General features: G+C 34.1%; 4 protein-coding genes and 2 long non-coding RNA genes across 6 annotated transcripts; 3 read left to right on the top strand and 3 right to left on the bottom strand.

The window, feature by feature from the left end:
• Window positions 1–1224: 1224 nt before the first annotated feature.
• LOC149481095 (uncharacterized) lies at window positions 1225–26715 on the top strand. The gene is made up of 2 exons (XR_016316879.1): window positions 1225–1432; window positions 25970–26715. It is a non-coding gene; the product is annotated as an uncharacterized LOC149481095 (long non-coding RNA).
• On the top strand, window positions 3649–6097 carry LOC149481100 (uncharacterized). Its single transcript, XM_089705996.1, has 2 exons — window positions 3649–5834; window positions 5941–6097. Exons 1-2 carry the CDS (start codon window positions 3703–3705, stop codon window positions 5984–5986), a joined length of 2178 nt encoding a protein of 725 aa, XP_089562122.1. The 5' UTR covers window positions 3649–3702; the 3' UTR covers window positions 5987–6097.
• Window positions 9224–11469, bottom strand: LOC149481099 (uncharacterized). The gene is made up of 2 exons (XM_089705902.1): window positions 9458–11469; window positions 9224–9337 (listed from the first exon to the last, which is right to left on the bottom strand). The coding sequence occupies exons 1-2, from the start codon at window positions 10978–10980 to the stop codon at window positions 9292–9294; spliced, it is 1569 nt and encodes a 522-aa protein (XP_089562028.1). The 5' UTR covers window positions 10981–11469; the 3' UTR covers window positions 9224–9291.
• On the bottom strand, window positions 14276–16826 carry LOC149481098 (calcyclin-binding protein). Its single transcript, XM_089705979.1, has 5 exons — window positions 16611–16826; window positions 16320–16530; window positions 15817–16023; window positions 15100–15268; window positions 14276–14488 (listed from the first exon to the last, which is right to left on the bottom strand). Exons 1-5 carry the CDS (start codon window positions 16632–16634, stop codon window positions 14395–14397), a joined length of 705 nt encoding a protein of 234 aa, XP_089562105.1. The 5' UTR covers window positions 16635–16826; the 3' UTR covers window positions 14276–14394.
• On the bottom strand, window positions 17042–19860 carry LOC149481097 (uncharacterized). Its single transcript, XR_016316878.1, has 2 exons — window positions 19746–19860; window positions 17042–17303 (listed from the first exon to the last, which is right to left on the bottom strand). It is a non-coding gene; the product is annotated as an uncharacterized LOC149481097 (long non-coding RNA).
• Window positions 19613–26140, top strand: Ing3 (Inhibitor of growth family, member 3). Its single transcript, XM_089705427.1, has 11 exons — window positions 19613–19777; window positions 20023–20094; window positions 20194–20391; window positions 20595–20736; window positions 21092–21194; window positions 21836–21925; window positions 22302–22440; window positions 22796–22910; window positions 23358–23447; window positions 24353–24488; window positions 25388–26140. The coding sequence occupies exons 1-11, from the start codon at window positions 19750–19752 to the stop codon at window positions 25505–25507; spliced, it is 1233 nt and encodes a 410-aa protein (XP_089561553.1). The 5' UTR covers window positions 19613–19749; the 3' UTR covers window positions 25508–26140.
• Window positions 26716–27836: the final 1121 nt, after the last annotated feature.

Raw genomic sequence — 27836 nt, 5'->3', positions numbered from 1 at the left:
ACGCAATGAAAATGTCTGCCGTTTCGAAAATAAGTTTTTAAGACCCTAATAAATAAAATATATGAATGGCAGATCTGGTCAAATACTTTCAAAATTGTATTTTTTTCAGCACTTTCATAAGTGTCTGCCAGAATGTTATCCGCGTGATAATGGTCTGCCATTGTTATTTTCCGATAGTAATAATAATCTATTTTCAAATATCAAAATGGCAGACGTGGTCAAATGGTTTCAAAGTTCGCCAAAAATTTCCACCTGTCTTACCTAAGCGCGCGGCTCGTCCACCACTCTGGGCTTAGTGACTCCTCATCTCATGTATAGTAGGTATAGGGGAATCAACACACAAAAATCCAGGTCTGGTCAAATACATACAGGTAGCTTTGCGCTAGCTCTCTAGCTATAAGTCTACATAATAAAATTAAACATTATTTCCGAAAGCCAATACCTACCTGGGATATGTGATTCGATATAATTATAAAATCCAATCATAATTAAGGCACAAAATCCAAACCTATAATATTATGTAAAAGTTATAATATCAAAATTAAAAAAAAGAGTACCTACGTAGTTTTGGATGAGATCGGTGATTGTCGAGTTCCCGCAGTCTCTGACCAATAGATCTGACGTATTTTTTGCAAAGAACATGAATTGACATCAATACTATGTGTGGCCTATGTATATATTACTAGCTGCTCCGCGCGGTTTCACCCCCGTGGCTCCACTCCTGTTGCCCGTAGCGTGATGAAATATAGCCTATAACCTTCCTCGATAAATGGCATATCTAACACCGAAAGAATTTTTCAAATAGGACCAGTAGTTCCCGAGATTAGTGCGTTCAAACAAACAAACTCTTCAGCTTTATAATATTAGTATAGATGTTTAATTCACACCACGGACGAATCCGTTATAGTATTCACTGAATAGTTATTCAGGTAGGTACATATAAGCTACATCCTTGATCCTACATCAAAATCCTTTCAGTGTTCCCGAAAGTGTTAACAACATACATTCTCACAAAATTACCTTTAAAGTTATGATAGGTAACCAAACACAGTCAGATTTAAAATTGAGCTACTGACAAAAAAACGTTGGAAATTATCAATCTTAGCTGTTATCAATATTGTTTCAACGTGGTTTCAACCATTTCAACCAGAAAAGATTAAGAGTAATTGATATACAGTCTACAGGTACAGAGATGTTTTTAGTTGTTATACGTAACTAGCTGCTCCGCGCGGTTTCACCCCCGTGGCTCCACTCCTGTTGGTCGGAGCGTGATGATATATAGCCTATAACCTTCCTCGATAAATGAACTATCTAACACCGAAAGAATTTTTCAAATCGGACCAGTTGTTCCCGAGATTAGCGCGTTCAAACAAACAAACAAACTCTTCAGCTTTATAATATTAGTATAGATATAAGTACCTATATAGGTATCGTTAATAGTTGAGCAGATTTTGATGAAAGATTCTCTATCATGTTCGATTTTCATAAATAAAGAACGCATCATAAAATAGTAATATGCAATCAATCGCTTCAATGGGTTAAATCAGATAATAAATGTAGGGCACGGAGACAAATTTTCTTGTGCAGCTGGGACCACAGATAAAGTGGGAATGACGTACGGTAAGCAACTCAGGTTCAGCTTTTCTCTTTAAAATAATTAAATGTCGACGCATTTCTCATTCAGGATTATTTTATGTTTCTTCGCTAAGTAATTTCAATTTACAAATGATAGATTATAAACTTATGTCGATTATATCAACCTATTTTAAACAATTTTTCTGTTTAAACAAAAATGTTCACCTTCAAGTTGTCAGAACTAGACCAAATTTAATTGGTACCAACTTTCAAATATTAACGAAGAGATCCTTCAATTTTTTCTGGACTCCATGATCTGACCTTATGATCATAGGAATCGACTGGGAGTTAGGAGTAAGAATTTTCGAAATCGGTCATGTGTCTTATATAAATCGATGAACATATGTATAAAAGAAATTCCGACGAAATGAGACCTTTAAATTACAACCTGGTTCCAGTGACTTTAGATATAGATATAGTGCCTGCAGTGAGTTGGTTCGTAGGTACTTCAATGACGTCGACTTGAAAAATCTTATATGGCAAAATGGTGTAAATAATATTTTATCAAATTATCAGAAAAATAAATAGTTTTTGTTTTAATTTTGAAGTGAAACTTCTATAACGGGGTTGGACAAAAATTTAGTGTAACATTTTTGCGTTACGCCGTACGCGTGACATTTTTGCGTTACGCCCTACTCGCGACATTTTTAAGGGGGCGCATAAAGCAAAATAACCAATCTTCTATTAGATGATACGTGTAATATGCAAGACCAAATCTAAAAAATAAAATATATATCAAACTAGATGATATGTTCAACGATTCTGTTTAATCAAAAACATAAAATATCAAAATTGACTCGATTAAAAAAAAATCACCAAGTTAGCTCTAATTTTCACACTTTTACGTTTTCTACTTGACATGGTAGGTAATACTTATTATGATTTTTTTTTCATAAACAATTATATTAAAACATTTGCAAGATATTTGTCAGAGCATTTTGTGTAATTACTTTTAGTTTTGGTTTTATCTGCGATAAACCACTTTTATCGTGACAAAATCAAACGTTTATCTCGAGAAAAAAAGAGCGCCAAAAGTGGTTTATCGCAGATAAAACCAAAACTAAAAGTAATTACACAAAATGCTCTGACAAATATCTTGCAAATGTTTTAATATAATTGTTTATGAAAAAAAAATCATAATAAGTATTACCATGTCAAGTAGAAAACGTAAAAGTGTGAAAATTAGAGCTAACTTGTTGATTTTTTTTTATCGAGTAAATTTTAATATTTTATGTTTTTGATTAAACAGAATCGTTGAACATATCATCTAGTTTGATATATATTTTACTTTTTAGATTTGGTCTTGCATATTACACGTATCATCTAATAGAAGATTGGTTATTTTGCTTTATGCGCCCCCTTAAGGTCATAAAGAAGTTTCACTTCTTACGTGTGTACTCTACTACACGCATACATTTTTTTTTAATTTTGTTGTCTAGCCTCACCTTCCATGCATTGAAATGAATTATTTATATATATTTAAGTAACTACTAAGTATAGTAACTAAGTAAAAGTAAATATTATTTATTTATATCATAAAAATTCTAAATATGTAGAGGATTCTATTGGTAATTTGAAAATTAAACTAAACTTATATTATAAAAAATGTATACCTACTTATGTAATACCAAAAATAAATATACCTCGGATTGATGCGGAGTTTTATTACTGAAATAACCGTCGTGTCGGCGTCGTTCCGCGCTGGAATCACTTATGCCTAGGTATATACAACAATTAACAAAGCTATAATAACATATATAACAAAGACTTTCCTCATTAACACTCACAATATGAAATAAACAATCATTTAATTCAATTGATATAAATATAAAAATATAGCAATATTTTATAAAATTTTAAATGTGATAATATATATGCTTCGCGGCTTGTGTCGCCTTTGCGTGGGATGCTGAAATTAGGTGCGTTCTAGCGTTTAATACGTTATCAATCGCCTTCATTCTCAGGCCGTATATAAGGGTGCCGCTACAGCCTCAAAGCCAGTTCACAAGCAACCGTCTCTTGTTTTACATCTAAAAGAGAGAAGAAAAATACCAAACAAGGGTTACTATGCATTACGGGAATAACCTTTTCCTAGCATTGCTGTGTATTTTTCAACCAATAATATCAAAAGGCAATATCGTTGATGGCAGGGAATCCCGTTCTGACCGTTCAATACGCTTTGAGCTTTTGGACAGACGATCGTATCGAGACGTACGTGAACGTTTCTCAGTAAGCTTTCCGAATAAGCTCTCGCAGGATCATTCCCTAATTCGAGATGACCGCCGCGGACGATCTTCTTTGCGGAATCTGGAACGAGTAGATACGATCTTGCAACGAAACACTAGAGCGATCAGGCAATTGAAGACTAATGAAATACGATCTCAGAGACTTTCTCGATATCAAGATAGAATAATTCCTGATGTTAGATCGATCAATGACCGCACTTTTGATGATGCCTCTCGTAATGTAAGATTTGAACGTGGTACGGCACTATTGGACACTAGGAATATTGCATCATCGACAGAACGTGTGGATACGAATGAAAATAAATTGAGCAGGAATCGAGGAATCTCCAAAAATGCACGTTCAAGAAGTGTTTACGACTTAAGGCAAAGTGAAAGACGCATTTCACACAATCGTTTTTCACCTGAGCGAAATATTAATATTTCTCAGGATGAATCTGAGCGTAGCCATAATATAGAAAGAAGATCTAGCAATGCATATCATAGAAGACAAGAAACCAGACAAAGGACTAATGATCTCCCAAACCGTTCCCGATCATTAGGACGTGAGCAAACTCGTGAAATGCGAAGCCAAAATGATGATAATCGAGTGAGAAGAGAAAGACGCATTTCAATTGAAAATCGACGCAATGTTGATAAACGTATTGCTATTCCGGAAGACAGGAATATCAACACTCGACGCATTTCACAGAATCGTTTTTCAGCTGAGCGAAATATTGATATTTCTCGGGACGTATATGAGCGTAGCCATAATGTAGAAAGAAGATCTAGCAATGCATATCATAGAAGACAAGAAACCAGACAAAGGACTAATGATCTCCCAAACCGTTCCCGATCATTAGGACGTGAGCAAACTCGTGAAATGCGAAGCCAAAATGATGATAATCGAGTGAGAAGAGAAAGACGCATTTCAATTGAAAATCGACGCAATGTTGATAAACGTATTGATATTCCGGAAGACAGGAATATCAACTCTCGACGCATTTCACAGAATCGTTTTTCAGCTGAGCGAAATATTGATATTTCTCGGGACGTATATGAGCGAAGCCATAATGTAGAAAGAAGATCTAGCAATGCATATCATAGAAGACAAGAAACCAGACAAAGGACTAATGTACTACCAAACCGATCCCGATCATTGGGACGGGAGCAAACTCGTGAAATGCGAAGCCGAAATGATGATAATTTGGTGAGAAGAGAAAGGCGCATTTCAATTGAAAATCGACGCAATGTCGTTAAACGTATTGATATTCCGGAAGACTTAAGGAATATCAACTCTCAAAGGCGTGAACAATTTACCGCTACACCAAATAGAGAAGAAGTCAGAGACCGTTTTGAAAGAACTGTTCGAGGTCGTTATACTCGATCGAGATTCCTTACACGTTCAAACCTCCGAAATAGTGTAGCTGGAAATATGCATGAACGCAATATTAATAATATTCGAGAAAAAAGAGAACTCGAAAGACTAGGCGGAGATCGACGATCTGAGGCACGTAGAGAATCAAGAAGCTTGTCTATGGAAATTAGAGACATGGAGAGGGATTTCGCTGGCCGGCAATTTGCCAGAAATAGCAAAGCAGTCGTCCGTGAAATACAAGGAATTTCCGAAATGAGGAAGCCTTCTAGAACATTGTCACGATTGAATATTAGAGATGCCCGTAGTGAAGATAGAGAACGTGTTTCTCGATCAGAATTGAGGGAGAGATCAAAAATACTTTTCCGTGAAACGGAGAGAACTGCCTCTAGACATGAAAGAAGGAACAATATCTTGCGGGATACTGATGAATACGGATCACGTTTCGATGTATCCAGAAATTTGATAAATTCATTCAAAAACGAAGAAAAATCTGGAATGATGAATTGGCAAATACTGTTTTACACTTTACAAAGCATATACCTGTGTAGTATTTTGGTTAAAGCGATGAATAAAAATGATTATTCTATGAAAAAGTCCAGGTGAGTGGTACATGTTGGCGTAGTTCAAATCTGTATTTGATTTGTAGTAGAGATTTTTATTCTTTTATTTAAGTTTTAACTTTAGGTACATATTATTATCTTACAGATCCTTTGGGTGGTTTCCTCTATCTACTGCTATGAAGATTGATTGAACAATAATGATATTCATCGGCACGCTCACGAAAATATTATCTCTAAGAATATATTGTTACAAACATATTTAAATGTAAAAATGTTTATTGTGAATTTAAAATAAATGTATTGTTGTGATAACGTGTTTCTATTGATTCCTGTGCATTCGGGTTGAAAAAAAAAAGCTTTTAAAAGCTATAGGAGAAGCCAATGTCTAGTAATGAATAACTAATGGCGGGTAGGTAAAGATGATACATATAACATAATAGAATCACATAAATAAAATATGTATATGAGGTAAAAGTCGTTCAGAAAATTTATTTTTGTTCAGTTTTACCCATTGAAAAAATGTAGTTACATAAAAATATATTTAGCTAAAGTACATACCTGATCCCCACTAATTTTGTAAAAACGAAAGTAAATCTGTCTGTTTCAGGCCTGAGAGCTGCTGAATGAAATGATTTGGGTAAAAATTGATACAAAAATAATTTTAACTGAGAAAGAACATAGTTAGTTAAAAAAACTAACAATATATGTACCTACTACGGTCACCTATCTTAATCTCGAATTTTAATATTCCGAATATCATAATCCAGAAAACGTTTGGACATTTTTTCATAACCCCGAATTTTAAAATTTCGAAGTTTTGTTTGCCATATAATCGCAACTCCGAATTTCATTTGCCCATTTCTTTATTTGTACGACGTTTTACAATCCAGACGAATGAGTTCCAGACATACGAAATCTAAATGCACAAAATCCAGATGACCGTAATCCATATGCACGAAAGCCAGATTTTTAAAACACAAATTTTTGAAATACAGCTAATTGATATCCAGACAAACAATGTCCAGATTTTTGAAATTCAAATAAACGATATCCAGCAAAACGAAATCCTTCCAGGGGGACGCAGTACGAACCTAACCTAACCTTCTGAATAGATTTTAACACTTTAACCTTTCTATAATGGGCAAGTAAAACAATAGCGAGTCGGTTCTGGCACTCGCCGGCCGCTGTCGCGGCACGCTCGCTTCGCTCGCTCGGCTCGTGCGTGGGGGGTCACAGTTCAAACCTAACCTAACCTACTGAGTCGAATTTGACACTTAAACCTTTCTGTAATAGGCAAGTAAAACAATAGCGAGTCAGTTCTAGCGTGGGGGTCGTAGTTCAAACCTAACCTACTGAGTCGACTTTGACACTAAAACTGGTCTGTAATGGACAAGTAAAACAATAAATTTACTTACTGACAATGATTATTTTCAGTTGATAGTAAAGGTATAATCACGATTGTATGGAAATCAAATAAAAATATTATGAAAATCTGGCAATAGTTTATCTGTTATACGATTATATGGGAACCAAATAAAAAGATTATGAAAATTTGGCAATAGTTTATTTGGAAAATGGTACGATGGGAAACAAAAAAAAGTATTCTGAGAATCTGGTATAATGAGATCTGTATTATGAGAATATGATCCCGGTTTCATACAAAAACTACTAGACGCATTTAGTTGAAACTTAACTTCTTACCTACCTATCTAGCTAGTTGTTGGCAATATACCTTTAGAGCTATTACGCACTGTCGACCAGTCGCCGGCGACTCAGTCTCTCGGCGACCAAAACAGAGAAACTAGGGGCAGGAAACCAAGCCGAGCGACAGTATTCTAAGTAGGTACATTCGTGCAGAATCCGGTCCCTACAAGAGTCGCTACGACAGTTGCTTGCAGTGTGAACGCTCCCATTTGAAGCCGTGCTTCTATTGGTCGCCGGCGACCGCCAGTTGCCTGTGCGTCGCCACAACGCGGCGAGTCGCCGAGTCGCCTGGACGACTGACGACTAAGTGCGCAAGCCCCTATTTAAACTATAGTAAGTCACAGTCGCCGGCGACACAGTCGCCGGCGACTGGTCGACAGTGCGTAATAGCTCTTATACTTACCTACCTGTAATTTATTTTTAAGAATAAAATTTTAATTTGATGCATACAGGCAGGCAGGAAGTGATGCTAAAAGGGTTTCGTTTTTTTCCTTTTGAAGTTGCGGTTGCGGAACTCTAAAAGCACGAAAATCGATCAAACTATTTTGTACCTAGTACCTACTCCTTAAAATAAAACCACTGTCTGAGTGCTAGTTTTGATATCAGTAATTTTTCACAAATAATACTTAAGTCCTATCTCAATATATGTTTCGCTCTACTTGTTCTACTTGTTATTTGATACTTCATAAATCGTATGGAAATGGAATGGATGCAGAAAAAGACGTAAACTTTCACGCATAAAATACTGAACGGTGAACCGATGAACTTGTTGACAATGTCTCTGAGTAGAGGAGACCGTGAAAGTTCGACCTTCACCGATCTGATAACCAAAAAAATGAAAATGATGAAAGAAAATCGATTAGTTAATCAAATTTAAAACCCCCACGCAACAAAAAGGAACAAATAATGTTACAAACTTCCCGACAATCTTTAAAATTATGTTACTACAAAGTTACCATTATAATTATTAAAAAAAAAAAAAACACAAAGTCGTCGGGGCTGCCAATTGCCATACCATCATTATCTACGTAGTTTGTTTTAAGTTTATGCTTAATTGTTTCTATTGAGATTAAAACGGGAAAGGAATTGACTATGGCAGCCCCGACGATTTTGTTTTTTTTTTATAAATAATTATAATGGTAACTACACGTTTCTGAGAGAAATTATCTCAAGACAGAAAGCCGACAGACAAACAGATAGACGGACAACAAAGTACCGTTTTTTGCCTTTTGAGGCTCGGAAGTCGGAACCCTAGAAATAAGAATAAAATAAGTATTCAAGGTGGCTCCCATACAAAAAACCCTAAACAAAACTTTTTTTGCTCGATATTAATATCGATAAGACGTGGACACTCGAAATATTCACAACACAATAGAATATTCACAAAGAAAAGAAAATAATAATTAAATGAAAACCTTAGAATAACTACACATTTTTTATCCTCCTCCATATTGCCTATTCCCGTGGCCTATTCGATACATTAAAATTAATTTATTATAAGCTTTGAGAATTGAACAAGGTTGTACATATTTCAGCTTTCATGTAGGTAGTTTAGTAAGGTACAGGGTTATTATTTAGTTTGTGGATGTTGGTATATTATATAATGTATTTTTTTTTATAAATCAGAATAAAATAAATTCGTGCATTAAAAAACAGGAAATCAGAATAACCATATTTTATTTCATATAGTAAAAATTTAAGTAGTCTATACACATTTAAATATGTTTGTAACAATATATTCTTAGAGAAAGGTAATATTTTCGAAAAGCGTGCCGATGAATATCATTATTGTTCAATCAATCTTCATAGCAGTAGATAGAGGAAACCACCCAAAGGATCTGTAAGATACATATTTAAAGTTAAAACTTAATTAAAAGCATAAAAATCTCAAAAGTACACGCTAAAACAACCTAATATGATGTACTCAGATTTGAAGTACGCAAACATGTACCACTCACCTGGTCTTTTTCATATAATAATCATTTTTATTCATCGCTTTAACCAAAATACTACACAGGTATATGCCTTGTAAAGTGTAAAATAGTATTTGCCAATTCATCATTCCAGTTTTTTCTTCGTTTTTGAATGAATTTATCAAATTTCTGGATACATCGAAACGTGATCCGTATTCATCAGTATTCCGCAACATGTTGTTCCTTCTTTCGGCAGTTCTCTCCGTTTCACGGAAAAGAATTTCTGATCTTTCCCTCAATTCTGATCTAGAAACACGTTCTCTATCTTCACTACGGGCATCTCTAATATTCAATCGTGACAATGTTCTAGAAAGCTTCCTCATTTTGGAAATTCCTTGTATTTCACGGACGAGCGCTTTGCTATTTCTGGCATATTGTCGGCCAGCGAAATCCCTCTCCATATCTCTAATTTCCATAGACAAGCTTCTTGATTCTCTGCGTCGATTTCCGCCTAGTCTTTCTAGTTCTCTTTTTGCTCGTATAATATTAATGTTGCGTTCACGCATATTTTCAGTTACACTATTTCGGAGGTTTGAACGTGTAAGGGATCTCGATCGAGTATAATGACCTCGAACAGTTCTTTCAAAACGGTCTCCGGCTACATCTCTATTTAGTGTAACGCTAAATCGTTCACGCTTTTGAGAGTTGATATCCCTTAAGTCTTCCGAAATAGCAACACGTTTATCGACATTGCGTCGATTTTCTATTGAAATGCGTCTTTCCCTTCTCACCAGGTTATCATCATTTCGGTTTCGCATTTCACGAATTTGCTCCCGTCCCAATGATCGGGAATGGTTTGGGAGAACATTAGTCCTTTGTCTGGTTTCTTGTCTTCTATGATATGCATTGCTAGATAATCTTCTTTCTACATTATGGCTTCGCTCAGATTCATCCCGAGAAATATGAGTATTTCGCTCCGGTGAAAAACGATTCTGTGAAATGCGTCTTTCACTTTGCCTTAAATCGTTAACACTTCTTGAACGTGCATTTTTGGAGACTCCTCGACTCCTGCTCAATTTATTTTCATTCGCATCCACACGTTCTGTCGATGATGCAATTTTCCTAGTGTCCAATAGTGCGGTACCGCGTTCAAATCTCACATTACGAGAGGCATCATCAAAAGTGCGGTCATTGGTCGATCTAACATCAGGAATGATTCTATCTTGATACCGAGAAAGTCTCTGAGATCTTATTTCATTAGTCTTCAAATGCCTGATCGTTCTAGTATGTCGTTGCAAGATCGTATCTACGTAATCGATCGTATCTAGATTCCGCAAAGAAGATCGTCCGCGGTGGTCATCTCGAATTAAGAAATGTTCCAGCGAGAGCTTATTCGGAGAGCTTACTGAGAAACGTTCACGTACGTCTCGATACGTTTGTCGGTCTGAAAGCTCAAAGCGTAATGAACGGTCAGAACGGGATTCCCTGCCATCAACGATATTGCCATTTGATATTATTGGTTGGAAAATACAAAGCAATGTTAGGAATAGGTAATTCCCGTAATGCATAGTAATCCTGGTTTGGTATTTTTCTTCTTTCCTTAAGATGTAAAACAAGAGACGGTTGCTTGTGAACTGGCTTCGAGGCTGCAGCGGCACCCTTATATACGGCCTGAGAATGAAGGCGATTAATACCGTATTAAACGCTAGAACGCACCTAATTTCAGCATCCCACGCAAAGGCGACACAAGCCTAGCAGTACATTGTTTATTGATAAAAGTGGAAGATTTGTTTATTGCGTGTCCTTTAGTCTTTTATTGTGTGTCTTTTTTTGTATACTGTGTGTCCTTTATTAGGTTATAATTATGTAGTAGGGATGGAACACCAAATTGACTATACTCGCGCCTCAACCAACTGCAGGCGAATTCCAAATTTGACCCTATATCAAGATTCAAGTTTCGATTTTTTTCCGAATCCAATTTTTAAATCTAATATGTAATTATAAGGGCTCTTTCAATTTATGCGTTTCGTATCGGACCGCTGCCGCACGTTTTCCGTGCCGCTAGTTAATTGCCGTGCCGTTGCAGTACAGTAGCAGTCCGTTACCAAACGCTTAAATTGAAAGCGTTTCTGACTGCCGTGCGTTTGTATGCTAGTGCTGTTTTAAATTTATTTGACACCAGTTAAGCCATGGACTCTGACGAAGAAACATTACTGTTAGTGCTCTTGTTGAAGAACATCAAACAAAAAAATAAACAAAAACTACGCCTCCGTAAAAGAGCACCCGTACTTGCACTTGCACTTGAGTACCCGTAGAAATGTAAGATGAGTGAATTAGATTAGACTAAAAAATTAATTTTTAAAGCTCGAATATTCTCTGTCAAATCATACCGATATATCGATATTTTTTAATAAAAATTGAAAGAGCCCTAAAAGTATATTTAAAGCAATTCTATAATACCTACTTGAATACCATTCCCTATAGAAATTTACCATTATCCCTATGTCAAACCGATTAAATTAAATTGAAATCTATTGAACGATAAAATGACAAATATGTGCAATCGTTTGCGTCGTCTTCGCGTGGGATGCTGAAATTAGATGCGTTCTTGCGGTAAATTCAATAACTATTGCTATAATCCCGAACCTGTATAAAAGGCTGCAGTGATATCCTTTAAGCCAGTTCACAAGTAATCATCTTCAGCTAAACAACTAAAATATAGAAAAAAAGGCTGACAATGTGCTGCGCAATTTTTCTTCTCATAGCTTCCTTTAATACTTTTCTAACAGCACATTCAAGAGAAGTTTATGTTGGAAGAGAATATCGTTACGAACGACCTCTGCGCTCTATTCTTTCTTACAATCCATCCTATTTCGGAGATCTCCGAGTTACAAAGCTTATACCAGAAAGCAGTTTAACCCGGGAAAATCAGCACATACCATCTACTTTGCGTGGCAGTGCTCGTAAAGATACAAGGATTACTCGTTCATTATATAACATTATAGAATACACTCAGCAGAGAACAAATCAATTTAGAACTAAGAGAATATCTTATGCTCGTGAAGGTCAGCCAGAGAAAGGGCTCTTTACAGACAATCTATTAAATCGAGATGGAAATAGCAGACAATCTCATTTACGAAACGTAGAAGATATCGGAGATTCAACAATCGATCAACGTGCTGTAAATACGAAGCAACACTATACAACAAATTCTGTAAGACGTGAAAGAACATGGCGTCTCTCTGAAAGACATGCTTCTGATGGATATGCTTTGCATAATTTTGATAATAATAGAAAAGCAACTTTAGAACTAAGAGCAACACTATCGAGAATTAGACAGACGGAAAAATTGATGGAACGCATGAATGAGCGTAATTTTGTTGATGCTAAGCTTAGAACACTAAACAGATACGATCAAGAAGTGTTGATAGTTTAAGACAGAGTGAAAAACGAAATACCAGGTACAGTGGTTCACTTGAGGACAGGCAAACTGTAAAAGTAGAAAGGTTACGTAGGTTTTCAACATATAGAGAAAAGGAAACAATACAAACTGATTATGCTCTCCGAAACCGAGATCGTACTCGTAACGTATTAAGAACTCGTAATACAAGAAATCTGTTTAGAACAGACATCGCCGCTAAATCAAGTGATATTTTAGAAGCATCGGATTCTGCTAATTCACAAGATACAAATAGTTTTATGTCACTTAGAAGAGAAGTCAGAGGACACATTGAAAGGACTCAACTTCGTACTTTTCAAAGAAGTTATACTCAGAGTCGATCTTTAAAGCAATCGAATTTGCCAAATAACAGACAGATTTTGAGTACTATACGAGAAAATAATGAATTAGAATATCTAAATAATATAAACAGAGAGACGCGATCTGTAGTAGCACGCGGAACAAACAGAGACATCGAAGTTAGGGATTTACGGAAGGAATTTGTAAACAAATATTATGCTAGAGATAATAAAATAGAGGGTCATTTCAAAGATACATCCAACTTCGATAAAGATACTAATAGATCTGAACAAAGATCACGGATGTTCTCTATAGAACCGATACGAGCTATACATGGACACGAAAGAAAGAACATGTTACGCGAAACATCTAAACATTCGCGTTTTGAAGCATCAAGGGATATATCGAACCACCCAGTAAATGAAAAGTACCTATTAAAGTACTTATTGAATTGGACGACTATGTTTTACATACTAGGTACAAGCAATCTATTTATGCAACATAGTAATACAAGTATTGACTCAAAGTGAACTTACAGATAAGAAATCCAAGTAAGACTATGTCATTCATAGTTCCTATTTCTAGATTTTAAAGAAAAAATTTTTAAGTTCACTACAGAAGTTCAAAAATTTTTTTTTTACTTTACTGAAAAGTTTTCTGTAAAGTTCATACCTAATATTTAAATGCAAAAATATTTGAATATTTATTTCCTCATTACATGTTGTAATAAAAACATTTCATTTTCAGGGTCCTAAATTAGCTTCCTTTTGCTGAAAAATTGAAGATAGATTGTGAAAAACAATGGAATGAAACCTATTGTCAGAAAAACCAATAAAATAAAATCTTAAATTATTCAAGCAATTTGTTGTTGATTGTTGATTTCAAATATTAAACTTAATAAATTTATGGCATAATGCATAATGCAATGTGTTTTTTTTTCTGTACTATATACTCTAGTCCTTAATTTTCTTATATAGTTTTAGCCCTCTCAATTCCCTAATATATCCAATGGTGAATTAATTTTTGAAATCGGCCCCAAATTCCTGAGATAAGCACGCTCAAACAAACAAACTCATCAGCTTTATAGATAGTATAGATAAGTATAAATAAATAAAAAGTACACATTATTTTACATGATTTATTTCGAAGTTAATCTTCATTCATTAACATAAAGCTTATGATTATAAGAGATCTTACATACTAACTTTCAGATACTCAAGCACTCAAATTTGCAGAAATTTCATCACAGGTCTAAGGTGTCAGTTTTATTTTTGTGTTGTCCTTCATACCATGCTTTAGAAATCATTCTCTTCATTTCATCATCCCCTGTTTCATACCTAAAATGGACAATAGTAAATAAGAAAAAATTGGTTCTTTGTAAAGTAGGTTCACGATCGAGATGTTTACGTGATAACATAATGCAGTGGCAGTGCTCGAGATGAGACGGGAGATCGGTCCGTCTCTCTCTCGTTATACCTGCGATCGCGCTCGTGAGGTTTTGGTGTGACACAAGTTTCTGAACATGTCACCCGACTAAAACGATTTTAAAAACGTTATCACGTTAAAAAAAATTAAAATATATAATCACATATTAAAACTACAAGGTTGTTTTCCACCATATTCATTTAGCATTTGAAGCGATACTATTGGTTCTTCACAAACACATGCATCCTCACACATCGCTGATGAAAAAGCGCCCTTAGAATGTCTTTAAATGTTAACAGAAAATAACAATTTTCCATTTAATCTATACTAATATTATAAAGAGGAAAAGTTTGTAATTATGTATGTATGGTTTTCACACATAAACCTCTCAACCGATTTTGATGAAATTTGGCACAGACAATCTTTAGACCCTGGGAAAGAACATAGTCTACCTTTTATTGCGAAATATGTACCACGGGCGAAGCCGGGGCGGACTGCTAGTAATAGATAATATTGAACTTACATATTCTTCATGAGACTCATAATAGATGCCTGAGGGTCCTTATTGTCCATATCTTCGGGATTTGTCTTGAAACGACTATTGCGTTTGTCATCAAATTTCTTTTCAATTTCTGTCATGTGCGACCACTTCATTGATTTGTCAGATTTTGCAAGGAATATGACAACCATATCTAAAACGAAAAATATTTTTAAAAATTATACACAATATATATGTGTTATTTAAATTAACCTAAATAGTAAATATTGATCATATTCATTACATCACTGAGTGCCCAAGTTTTGCAGTGCAGATGTTTAGATTGAAAATCTTCAGATATACTAATGCAAAACACAATGAAATTAGCAATATCTAAAAACTTATTCATATAGACATTTCATTTTCTACATGTGACTAAATATAAGTCTTTATGTCAATTGTACAAAATATACAAGAATATGAAACATTGAAAAATATAAGCGATTACAATGCGGTCACATTAACTTGACGCATGGGCCATGGGCAAAATGACAAAATGACGACATCGAAGCCATATGGTATGGCTTTGATGACGATATTTTGTATCGGTAACAGAGATGCTAACCATACTGACGATTGCCGGGCGAGCTAAGGGAATGCGGGGGGAAGCAGGCGGGTTTTCGCATTCCAGCGATGCGTCAAGTTAATGTGACCGCGTTGTACTTACTAGATATTGAAAAATACAATATTAAAATTACTCACCTGTTTTCTGCTTCCAATGACATTCACCGACAAGGACTGGGTAGAGCAATTTATTAATTACTAATGTGTAATCTTTATCGTCCAAGTTTTCAACAAACAGTTCCATGGACTTCTCAGTTATTTTGCAATAAACCTGTTCTTTAGGCAGAGTGTGTACATTTTTAAGGGTTACAAACACCTTAATGTATTTGTCGGATTGATCCCAACCTGAAATTATAATAGATTTGATTTGACAAACTTATTGATATGATAATTTTTTTTTAATGAAACAGAAAACTGATTTACTTGTATGCATTCTGTTTTTTACTGTTTAGCAAACCATTTAATATGAATGTTCCTCAATTAGATTTATCATTATGTTTTATTTTGATTACTTCTTATTAGAGAGCGGAAACGAGTAGAACACCGACAAAAACAACCTCAAAATGAACGCTTCTAGCAGATTGATGGATTATAAGCAAATTTCAAAATTATCGTAAATAAATTGTTAAACTGACACTTACCATACCCATTTAATTTGATTTGATATCTCTTGTTCTGAGCAGGTACCGAAGATGCCGCAACAGACACTTCCATTGGAGTTTCTTTTGACTTCTCTTTTAAATCTATCCATTCTGTCTCCAATTTTCGAATTTCAAGCGACAATAAGTCTTGAACTTTTTTACGTTTGGCCTGTTTCAATAATGCTTGCAATTCTTCAATATCGCTCTTCAGCTGTAAAAGATTGTATACGAAAAATTAAGAAAGGTTCTATAATATTATCACAAATCACTGAACATAAAAAGGAGTCTTACCTCACTAATTTTTGTATCGGACATAATAGTGGTTGCTTTAATTAGAGTAGCAAAGAAAATAATTCAACAATAGATCTTAAGATACGAACTACGAAATTTAATGCTCTAAGCACGAAATAGCCAAATAGAATATTAATTTAATAAATAATTTGTATTTCGAGCGCTTTCAAGAATCAAGAAAGTTCTAGTCAACTGTCAATTACTTCATACTTGCTCTGTAGTCTGTGGTTCTAGTGGAGTTCCACAGAATATAGCGTAAAATTCACATTTCACTCTCACTGCCACAGAACATGCAGGCGTATTGCGTATAAAAATAATTATGCAACCATTGCAATTATGAAGTTAAAATGTAAATTTAAAATAGTCATATGGCACAATTTAAGAAAGAAGTATTTGAAATCGTAAACTTATCAAAAGTAAAACACCATGCAATTATTCTATCATATTTTATTGTGGAATAAATATACTTAATTTAAATCTACACTGAACTTGTTCCGCTATGTCGTTTTTTTGCAGTATAACCAATTCTGTTGTGTATCTCTTCAACAGTCTTCGAACTGGCTAAAGTTTTAGGGGTATCTTCTTTCGCTTCTTGAGTAGATCGATTTGCTGCTTCTCGCCGAGAATTTTCATATTCTTGTAGATCTTCGAGTTTCAATTTTATTTCCGTCAAAGGTCTGCGTATCATTTTGGCTGAAAATGTTCTTTATTAAATCATTTTACTTTTAATAAGTAAATTATTTTTAGTTAAACAAAAAATTCGGAAAATTTTCATGAATTTTAATATACATATGACCTATTCTACTATGATCGTCTATAAAAATGTGTTATATATACGTAATATTTTTTTATTTTTATTTACTAAATTATATTTTTCTAGTGCAACACATTTATAAATATAATTTTTACAAAATAAATCTATCGTAAAAATCATTTACAAATGGACGTATTTATGCAAAAAGGGACCAACCCACATCTTTTGCGAAATTGAGTTAAGTACACAGATAGTGTTAAAAAAACGTTTTCTACCTTCTCAAAAAATTTGGTAGAGCTTTGATAACTGTAAGTACAGTTTTTTACATGTCAGTTGCGGAACCAACCCAATTTCGCCAACTTTCATTATGCAAGATGGAACCAAAGTTGGTTGGTTCTATTTTATCACAAAAAGCTTCATTAGTTTTCAAGGTAACCAGAACCAACTGACTTTGGTTCTTGTTTGCATAATGAAATTTCTCGGCCTTTAAGTATGCAAGGGGCTTGGTTCTATGTTGAATTTGATTAATATGTTCTATTTTTTTAACTTTAATCATGTTTTTATTATAAAAAGCACTAAATAAGAATTTTCAAAATTATTTACTACAATTTTACAAAAAAAAAATGTATCTATTTAAAAGTAAACATCTATTACTTCATAATCGGGAGTCGCGGAAAAGCCATTGATATCATCTTCTACAATATCTTTGGTCTTTATTTTTATTTAATTTTTTTGTAAAAAATTTGAGCGTTGTTCGGAATGAAATGCAAAAAAACTTTTTCAATCCGGTAATTTCTCCTCGGGAGTACGTATGGTTGTGGGCCAGAGCAAGCAGAGCCCCGCAGGAGTTATTTCAGAATATTAAACGCTCAACACCATTTTTTAATCTTTCCGTGATCCAAATCAAACTAACGAGGCTGCTTAAAGCATTCATGATTGACCATCCAACAGTAAAACAAATCAGTCATAATTTTTTTTGTGTCTGGTCACAGTTTTTTATCCAAAGCTATCGATTTTGGCCGATTGAGTACTGAGTACTGAGCTCAATAAAACAAAGACTGTTTATATCCTGGAAAACTACATATAAATCATTTAATATGTAAAAAGACTTAAACAAAAGACTCTGTCTTCACAAATCTCTTCTAAATAAAAAAAAAACAAAATGAATCAGTACTATCATGAAGACAGATGAAAGCAGAAGATGGGTCTACTGTATCTTAGTTAGATACAAAAGTAGTGTCATTAAAGTGAAACAAATATATGTATTTTGATATTATTACAAAATTATCGTGACCTTTGTGTCCTTAATCCATGTTATTTGGAGTCGGTTTAACACGGTTTATTTTTCTTTTCTCCTGACAAACATCAGGGCATATTTTACTCATTTTTCTTTTTAAATATAACTATGCACACTTACACCTCTTTTCCTTGGCCTTCCTCTTGTTCTGCATCCATCAACATTCATATCCATCACTTTCTAAGTCATATGCGTGTCATCTATCCTCACCACATGTCCATACCAAGACAGACAATTCCCTTTCAATCTTTCTGTAATAAAACCAGTTTAAATATTCTTTTTATATATTCATTCCTTACTTCATCCATTCTTGTCACCCCACACATCCATATCAACATTCTCATGTGCGCTAAATGCAATCGTTTTTCTTCCATCTTTTTCACTGCCCAGCTTTCCAATCCATACAGTACGACAAGTCTAATCAAGGATTTTTATGTATTTCCTGTTAACTTTAAGGGCATACGTAAGTTGCAATTAGTTCCAGCGAACTGTCGCTGCTTTATTTAGCCTGTTTTGATCGTATGCTTAACTTTTTTCTTTAATTATGGCAACAATAAAAACCAAAATAATTTTGCTATAAAGAACCAACCCACAAAAGTGTTTTTTTGCAAGACAGAACCGGGCGGTTTTTCAAGGATTATTTTGTTAAAATTTAATAAATATCCATGTATCTGGTATCCCTAGATAGGATTCGATATGATACACACGCCTAACAACTTTTTTCCCCCAAATTTTACAACATATAGTTTTTGCAAACGATTTTCACAAAAACCTCATTTTCTCGAAATTGATTCGGTGTGGGTTGGTCCCTTTTCGCATAAATACGTCCAAATAAAATGTCCATATTAAACTCTATAGTGTATACTCTGAGTGTATACTATATTTGAATAGTCTGTAATCCGTAGTTTCTAATCTATACTCTATGCTATAGTCTATACTCTATAGCAACTTTTCCGGTGACGTTGTTTATAGTCCACGTTGACTGGTATTTGTTTTACAATTAATACGATAATAAACAACTTATTTCATTTAAATAATTATTAGAATTGAAATTTATTAAGTTAACGTAAATAACTGTACTCACAAAAATGTTGTATCTCGAAGATTACTTGGAAAGTAAGTAGACCTTTTGCTTATCACCTTAGCTATTCGCAATCGCCATTACGGTTGGCACTATTGTTTTTTGTTGTGTTTTTTGATCAATAACTCACATTGGCGGGAAATTCAAAATATTTACAAAAAATATATTTTTTTTATTTATATTTATTTTTTTATATTAATCCTACGTTTTAATCGTGTTTAATAGTGTTTGATTATATTTGCAACATTTATTTACATACAGAAATTTTTATTTATTACAGTGATCGAACATCTTCCTCAAGAATTAAGAGATCGCTTCACAGAAATGCGAGAAATGGATTTATCCGTTCAAAGTAACTATTTTGTAGTTTGTTTATAATTTTGATGATTTTTTTAAATGTTTATATTTTCTTTAATTCAACAAACAATAATGACATGATAAATTTTCCTAGATAATATGGATACATTGGAAAAACGGGTCCGAATGTTATTCGGGGGATGTCGGCGAGGTGATATAAACACCGATCAGGCGGATACTGAATTTGTAGATATAAAGAAGGGTTACAATAAGACTTTAGAAGAAGCAGATGAGAAAGTAGCTTTAGCAAATCAGATGTATGATTTAGTTGACAGATATTTAAGAAGATTGGGTACGTTATTAAACCATTTTATAATTTTCAACGTGAAACTTTGGTGCATGAATCTTTATTTCAAGTTATTGCATTTAATCTAAATTTAACATATCAAAATTAATAAAATTGTAAAAAATTGCATGTCAGTTCATTTTTTAAAATAGGCTTATAGCAGATGAATCTAAGTTATGTATGTATATGTATTTTCTCTAATTTCACAGATACAGAACTACATAAATTTAAATGTGAATTAGAGGCAGATAACAAAGGAATCACTGAATTATTAGAGAAACGGTCTTTGGATCTTGATACAAACACAAATCATACAACAACTTCTAGTAACAACCATTACAAGGAGAGTAGGTATGTGTTAGATGAGAATGCTTATGAAATGTTGTTTTTTATTTTTATTACTAAAAACTGATAACAGAACCGAAAATATTATATATCTTTGTTTTATATCTGCACTTGATATCTACCAAACATAAATTCAGATATTTACTCAAACAATAAATTTATTAATTTAATTATCCCACTCATCTATATTATTAAGTCGGTGTCTGATAAGTCGTAACTCATATAACAATAAGACGTCCATACTGTTATTCTACGTCATTGTTAATCATTGTTAAAACTCAAAAATTATCACAGGTCTAGTCTGAATTTATTATTTTTCCTTATTTACAATGTCATGGACCAAATACTTTACTCTTTATAGATATCGTATTAGAGCAGAGAAGCGCCGTGAAAGTTGGAATAACAGAGACTCGCGCGCACATGCTACAAATGGAACCCTTTCGAGAACTGATTCAGCCATTCAGGTAATTATAAATATAATCTATACATGTTTAGAAATAAGATATTTCCAAGAATATATTAGGAAAAGTTTGGAAAATCCAAAAGTGCACGACTCATAATGCTCATTTAATTATGAAATATAAAAAAAAAAAACTTATTGTACTTTTCGTACGTATTGTACTTTTTTTTTTTTTAATTAAAAAAAAACTTATTCTATTTTTTTTTTTTTTTTATTAATTGCAATTAAACGACACTGAATTAATTAATCATTCGCATTCAGTGACCTACAATCGTCGATTAGAATATTTAAAAAAAAAATTTAACTCAAATGATGGATTTTTTCACAAGTTATAGTGTTTTCAGGTTTCACACATGACGGACAGGAAAATTTTTTGACCTATTTCGGTGTTTTTTTCCAATTCTATTGAAGTAAATCAATTTTTAAAAAGTATGGGATTAATCTCCATTAAATTATCTCGACAATAGTATGCAAAATATCTTGATTCCGTGAACTAACAAGGCTATAATAATAAGAATAGCTGCAAAAATGAGGCGAAAAAAATTTTTCGATCGTAAAGCACTCTCTGATGCTTCGCATCATGAGTCGTGCAATTAATACAATGTTTTCACAATTAAGTGCAGTAATTGTATGTGCATTTTATAGGCTGCATTGGGTCGAGATTCATATTCACTGGGCCATGCGGGAAGTGCTATTGCAGCAGCTGCTAGTCAAGCTATAGCAGCCACGCAACAGGTAATGTTTTGTATTTATAATACACATTTTGGTCTAGTTTTTACTATTTATTGAAAAAAACGAAAAAAAAATCTGAACAAGGAATTTGCTGAATATAAAATACTGCCTTTCCGCCCGCGGCTTCGCCCGCTTTGTTTAGAACCTAATATATGATATACTAAAACATTTCTCTTGAATCACTGTATCTATTAATGCGTAATTTTAAATATCGCGTACAAACACACTGACGGTGGAAAGCGACTTTGTTTTATACTATGTAATAATGACGTTATATGCAGATTCAACACGGTCGTTGTAGGCGTCTATATTGTATTTTTCAACTATTTATTGCAAAAAAAATCTGAACTTGAAATTTATAATATGAAGTTATGTGCAGATGCAGCACGGTCGCCGCACGGCGTCGCTGAAGGCGTCGTACGAGGCGGTGGCGGGCGCCGAGCTGCACCACGCGCACCCCGCGCACCACGCGCACCACGCGCACCACGCCACGCACCACGCCACGCACCATGATCACGGTACGCACTGCACACTGCACACTACACTACACGCTGCACACTACACGCTGTACACTTCACACCACACTACACTACACGTTCCAACTATATGCTGTACACTACACGCTGCACACACCACACTACACATTGTACATTACATACTATACTATACGCTGCAAACTACACACATCACTACACGCCGCATACACATTATACAATACATTAGGGTGTAGACCTCACACTACACTTATACACAATATTTAAAATAATACAAAATAAATATTGTTAAAAAAATACTTTCAGTTGATTCTATCATTAAATCGTGTGTTTTACTTAGAACTATATTTAAGATTTTTTTTTATAAAATATTTGTCAGGTCACGGCGTAGTACCGACGGCCCACAGTCAAACCGCCAGTATCCACGGCCACCACACCACCGTGCACGGACACGCTACAGCGTCGTCCTCCAACAAACGGCATACTAAACAGAAGTAAGTATACACTATACTGGTTTTTTTTTACATAATGAACCAAATAAATTGTGTATAGAAGTATGAATAATAAATTCGTGTATTGGTTTGCCCTCCCTGTGGTTCTGTCAATTATATTTTATCGTATTGACAAAATGCTTAAACAGGAACCGCTTGGACCAACAGGCACATATAAATTTATTCTACTCTTTCCCTGTTAGGTGTGTATTTATTTCAATTTAACATTCGTTTTATTACGAAATTGAATATATTATTGTGAATACATAGTACACAACAAAGTGGCTTTCCGCCGTATGCTTAAATCTTTAAAATTACACAACAGATTTTGATGACTTTTTTTTGACAGATAGAAGGTTCTTAAAGAAGGTTTTAGTACATGATTTGTTGAGTTTTAAAGCAAAGCCGCGTGCGGAAAACTAGTGTACTATAAATAAAATAATATTACAGGAAGAGCAGCTACAGCACATCAAGCAATACATCGATGCACTCGCAGTCCGTAGCCGCGGCCGCTAGTCGCTCTTCGTCGCCCACCGCTGTGTAAGTTTTCGACATAATCTATTACTAAATATTTAGTACATATAACTTAAAGCTTCTTGGATGAATAAAACGGAATGACATGTTGATTATTTTGTTATAAATATGAAAATTTTTGGGCAAGTTAATATCCTGAAAATCGTAAAGATTTTCAGGATATTAACTGAAACTTTCAATTAATCTGATTAAAATTGTGTGGTTCTACATTCATTTGATTAACACAAAAAATTGGATATTGCTGTATCATCATAAATAAATAAACTATTTCCTTTTCTACTAAGTTGCTTGGTAGACATTACTGTTCAGTAATAGGGCCGACTTTTGTGCAAATCTGTTATATTGTTCATTTACTGTTTCTGATCTACCTAGGTTATACGATAGAATAATTTTATAAATCTATAAAAATAAGTGGCTCTAATACCTAAAATTTTCTATAAAAATCACAATATGTAATACTAGCTTTCCGCCCGCGGTTTTGCCCGCGCTTTCATAGAAAAACCCGCATAGTTCCCGTTCCTGTGGGATATCCGGGATAAAACCAATCCTATGTGTTAATCCAAGTTACCCTTTATGTATATGTGTACTAAATTTCGTTGTAATCGGTTCACTAGTATTTGCGTGAAAGAGTAACAAACATACACACACACCCATCCTCACAAACTTTCGCATTTATAATATTATATTAGTAGGAAGTAGGATAGTAGGATTGGGTCGCGGAAGAATTCTAATTTCTAACCAATACCCGCGGCCCCATCATTAAAGCGGCTCGACGGAACACAGTGGGGTTTTAGTCGGTAAGAATCCGACATAACCCACGGCTCCTTCCCCGGGGGCCGTGGGTATTTTAAGATTTCCCCGCTATAAAAAAAAGGATAGTAGGATTGTGTAATAAATATTTGTTATTGCAGTGCGGTGAACAGCACGCTGAAGCCGAGCGGCGAGGAGCACATGGAGGAGGAGTGGACGTACGACCCCAACGAGCCGCGCTACTGCATCTGCAACCAGGTCTCCTACGGCGATATGGTCGCCTGCGACAATCATGACGTGAGTTCTCTTACCCTATATTTTTGAAGTAAAAACTTCTTTAGCGGCGTTGAGCACTTTTTCTGTAACGGGTATAAAATCTTAAACTCGCGTCAGGACACGTGACCTGATCGAAAAAGCGTAAGACGGATACCATTCCAAAATATCAAACATGCTCAACGTTAATAATCAAGTTGTCACTTCTGCCGGCACTCCCGGAGTGCAACTCGTCTTTTTTTTATTTTTTCAAGTGAAACTTCTTTAGGCGCGTTGAGAGTAAAATTTTCTCTCTGAATCTTGCCAAAGAAGTTTCACTTTTTTTCACGCTCTTTTTGAAGTGAAACTTCTTTAGGCGCGTTTAGAGTGAAATGTCAATCACGTGATCGTAATATCGTCATGTCATGGTCCATGGAGTAAGGCGACGATTCTGTTATCTTTGAAAGAAGTTCCACTTCTGACACGTGTGCTCGGCAAACGCTCTTTTTTATTGGAGAATGCTCTTGCATACCTACAGCTTTCAGAGAAAAGGTATGTGTTCGTTGTGGCTTTTTTCATCGCCACAATGCGTATGAAAATCAAATGTACTAAAAACATAAAATTTTTAGATACCTACTAGTTACCACGACGTAGGAAAACCTAGTGTGGGAGCCCTCGCTCCCACCCAGAACCCTCGTTCTTAATTTCTGTGTTATAATATTTTGGAAAATAAAATTATTGTTTATTGTTAACAACAATTTTAGTAAAATTATTGTTTATTGTTAACATCAATTTTAGTAAAATTATTGTTTATTGTTAACAACAATTTTAGTAAAATTATTGTTTATTGTTAACAACAATTTTAGTAAAATTATTGTTTATTGTTAACAACAATTTTAGTAAAATTATTATTTTACGACTAATTGATTCGTTTTACTTCGCAGTGTCCATACGAATGGTTCCACTACCCGTGCGTGGGTATAACGGCGCCGCCCAAGGGCAAGTGGTACTGCCCCCAGTGTCACACCAACATGCGCCGCAATCGCGCTAATCGCAAGAATTAATTATAATATTCTTTAGAACCATTGAGATATACATATGGAGACGACACCGCCTACATCACTTATGTTCCGCTCAACATACGCCATATGGCGTAACTGCACGCTCATTTTTTATTTGTTTTAAAGTGGAACGCATCAAATGTGCCTTCGTGTGTGTTATGATATTGCACAAATAATACAAATAATACGGAAAAGTGCAAAGGAATAACTTTCATCGGTAAGTACCTAACTAGATAATAATTTGTAAAACTTAGTTAGAGCAAAAAAATGGCGCACAGATTTTGTTCGTGGTGTCTCCTCCATACGTAGTAATATTATCTCAATGATTGGAACATGATTCTATAATTATTCCTTTATTATTACTACGCTCTTAAATATATATAATACTAGATAGCGGAGATATGAAAGGCTTATCTGTACACAATTGTACATTTGTTATAAAATTGGTAATTGGTATTATTGTAGGACAATCTTTAGCGATTATACTGTTTAACAAATTGGCTACTAAGAAAAAGGTCAGTTATATAACTAATTCCAGTACTTTATCTGCATTATTTGTATTAGTTACGTTAAAAATGGAACACTTTCATCATTTCTTAATATTTTTACCAAAATAAAGTAATAAATAACCTATGATATTTTTAACAATTTATTTAATTTCCTCAACAAATAATTTGTAGGTATTTAATTTAAGTATGATTCTCAGTCTTCAATTTAGTTATAAAAATTGTTTCGTCTCATCTTAAATTTAGTTAAAAGAAACTTATCATTCTCAAACTACGCTGCAGTATATACTGCACATCTCGAAATGTCAAACTTCCTCTATCGAGAACAAACCGATTGGAATCTATGCGTTTTTCAAACTGAAAATATTATTAACCTAAATTGTATAAAATGTATTTCAGTAATAATCTCAGTATGTACCTACTATGTAATTGTGGTTTGTAATCTTAAGGTAGCGTTTGCATTGTTTTTGGCAATTATGTACGAATTATGATGATCCATTTAGATTTATAAAGCAACAATGCTTATAATTGGACATCTTAGTAGAAAATAAAATATACTTGTGTAAACTCTTTTTCGTGAAAACGCAAATGTTTTTTTGGGTATATATATTAGTACATAATTGTGTATTCGCTATGATGTATAATGTATGTATAAATTACTCAGTGATTGTAATAATTGTAGAAAATAAATGCATTGCAACTGCATTTTTTCTTTTATTTTATTAATGTCACTCAATAATATTATGACAGCAATAGTTCACAGATGCAATGACGTCATATCAAGATGATCCTGTCACAAGCAATCATAGGGGCGTATTCAGAAAGAAAGCTTGAAACTTATAAGCGCTTATCGGCGCTTGTCATGTTCATATATTTTCCTGTCAGTGCTGGTAACCCGCGCAGGAAAATATATGAACATGACATGACATGCTCTAGACCGCCATCCTGTTACAAATGACCCGAAATTTTGTGTCAGTATCTCCCGGCCTAACATGTGCAATGTGTAAATGTGTTGACGTTCCAGCTCTTCTTAATATAGGTATACGTTATATACTCACAATATATCCAAAAAAAAATGCTTCATATGCAATGTCAGGCACACACAATAGACCGGGAGATACTGACACAAAATTTCGAGTCATTTGTAACAGGATGGCGGCAGTCCCCGAGTGCCACACGTCTTTTTATTTTTATTTAACTATCTCCATTTAGCAATCCCGATATCCGATTTAAAAGATGAATTCTTGAATAGGTAATTAAATGAGGTGTCATTGGATAGGTCTTCTAAATGAAATTGAGGTTTCTCAATATGTTTATGATTAAATAAACATTTAAAGTAGGAAAAAATGTTATAGTTTCTTCTCCCAAAATCTACGAAGTATAAAAGGTAGTACATAAATAAAATAGTTTGGAAAATCCAAAAGTGCACGCCTCATAATTTTTTTTTAATAATTATTTATTAATTATTATTTTTGTTTATTTAATAACAATTAAACCACATCGAATCAGACCCTGAAAAATGAAAGGGTTCCATTCCTGAGCATACTCAAGCGTAAGAGAAAAAAAAAGACTCGATTAGTAAAGTATTTCGGTCGCTATCGTGTTAACAAGAAAATCCTCCGCACATACAGACACACGGACGTCCAAGACAGAACTTTTTTAAACTGTTTTTTAACGTTTAAATAACAAAAATGACATCAAAAATATCATGAATGTTAAAAATAGTGTTTTTTCTTAATATACAGTGTGTATATGTATTATCTTACAAGTGCAATGTATGATACATAAAGACATTTTAAGTTTGAAAAATCAGATGTTTTGCGCGA

The sequence above is a fragment of the Colias philodice genome, chromosome 17, assembly GCF_061535455.1.
Source record: "Colias philodice isolate Cphi_HAF_F1 chromosome 17, ilColPhil1 Martin Lab GWU primary, whole genome shotgun sequence".
NCBI classification, from domain to species: domain Eukaryota; kingdom Metazoa; phylum Arthropoda; class Insecta; order Lepidoptera; family Pieridae; genus Colias; species Colias philodice.
Note: the sequence above shows the minus strand (reverse complement) of the source record. Positions and strands in the feature narration are given on the sequence as shown.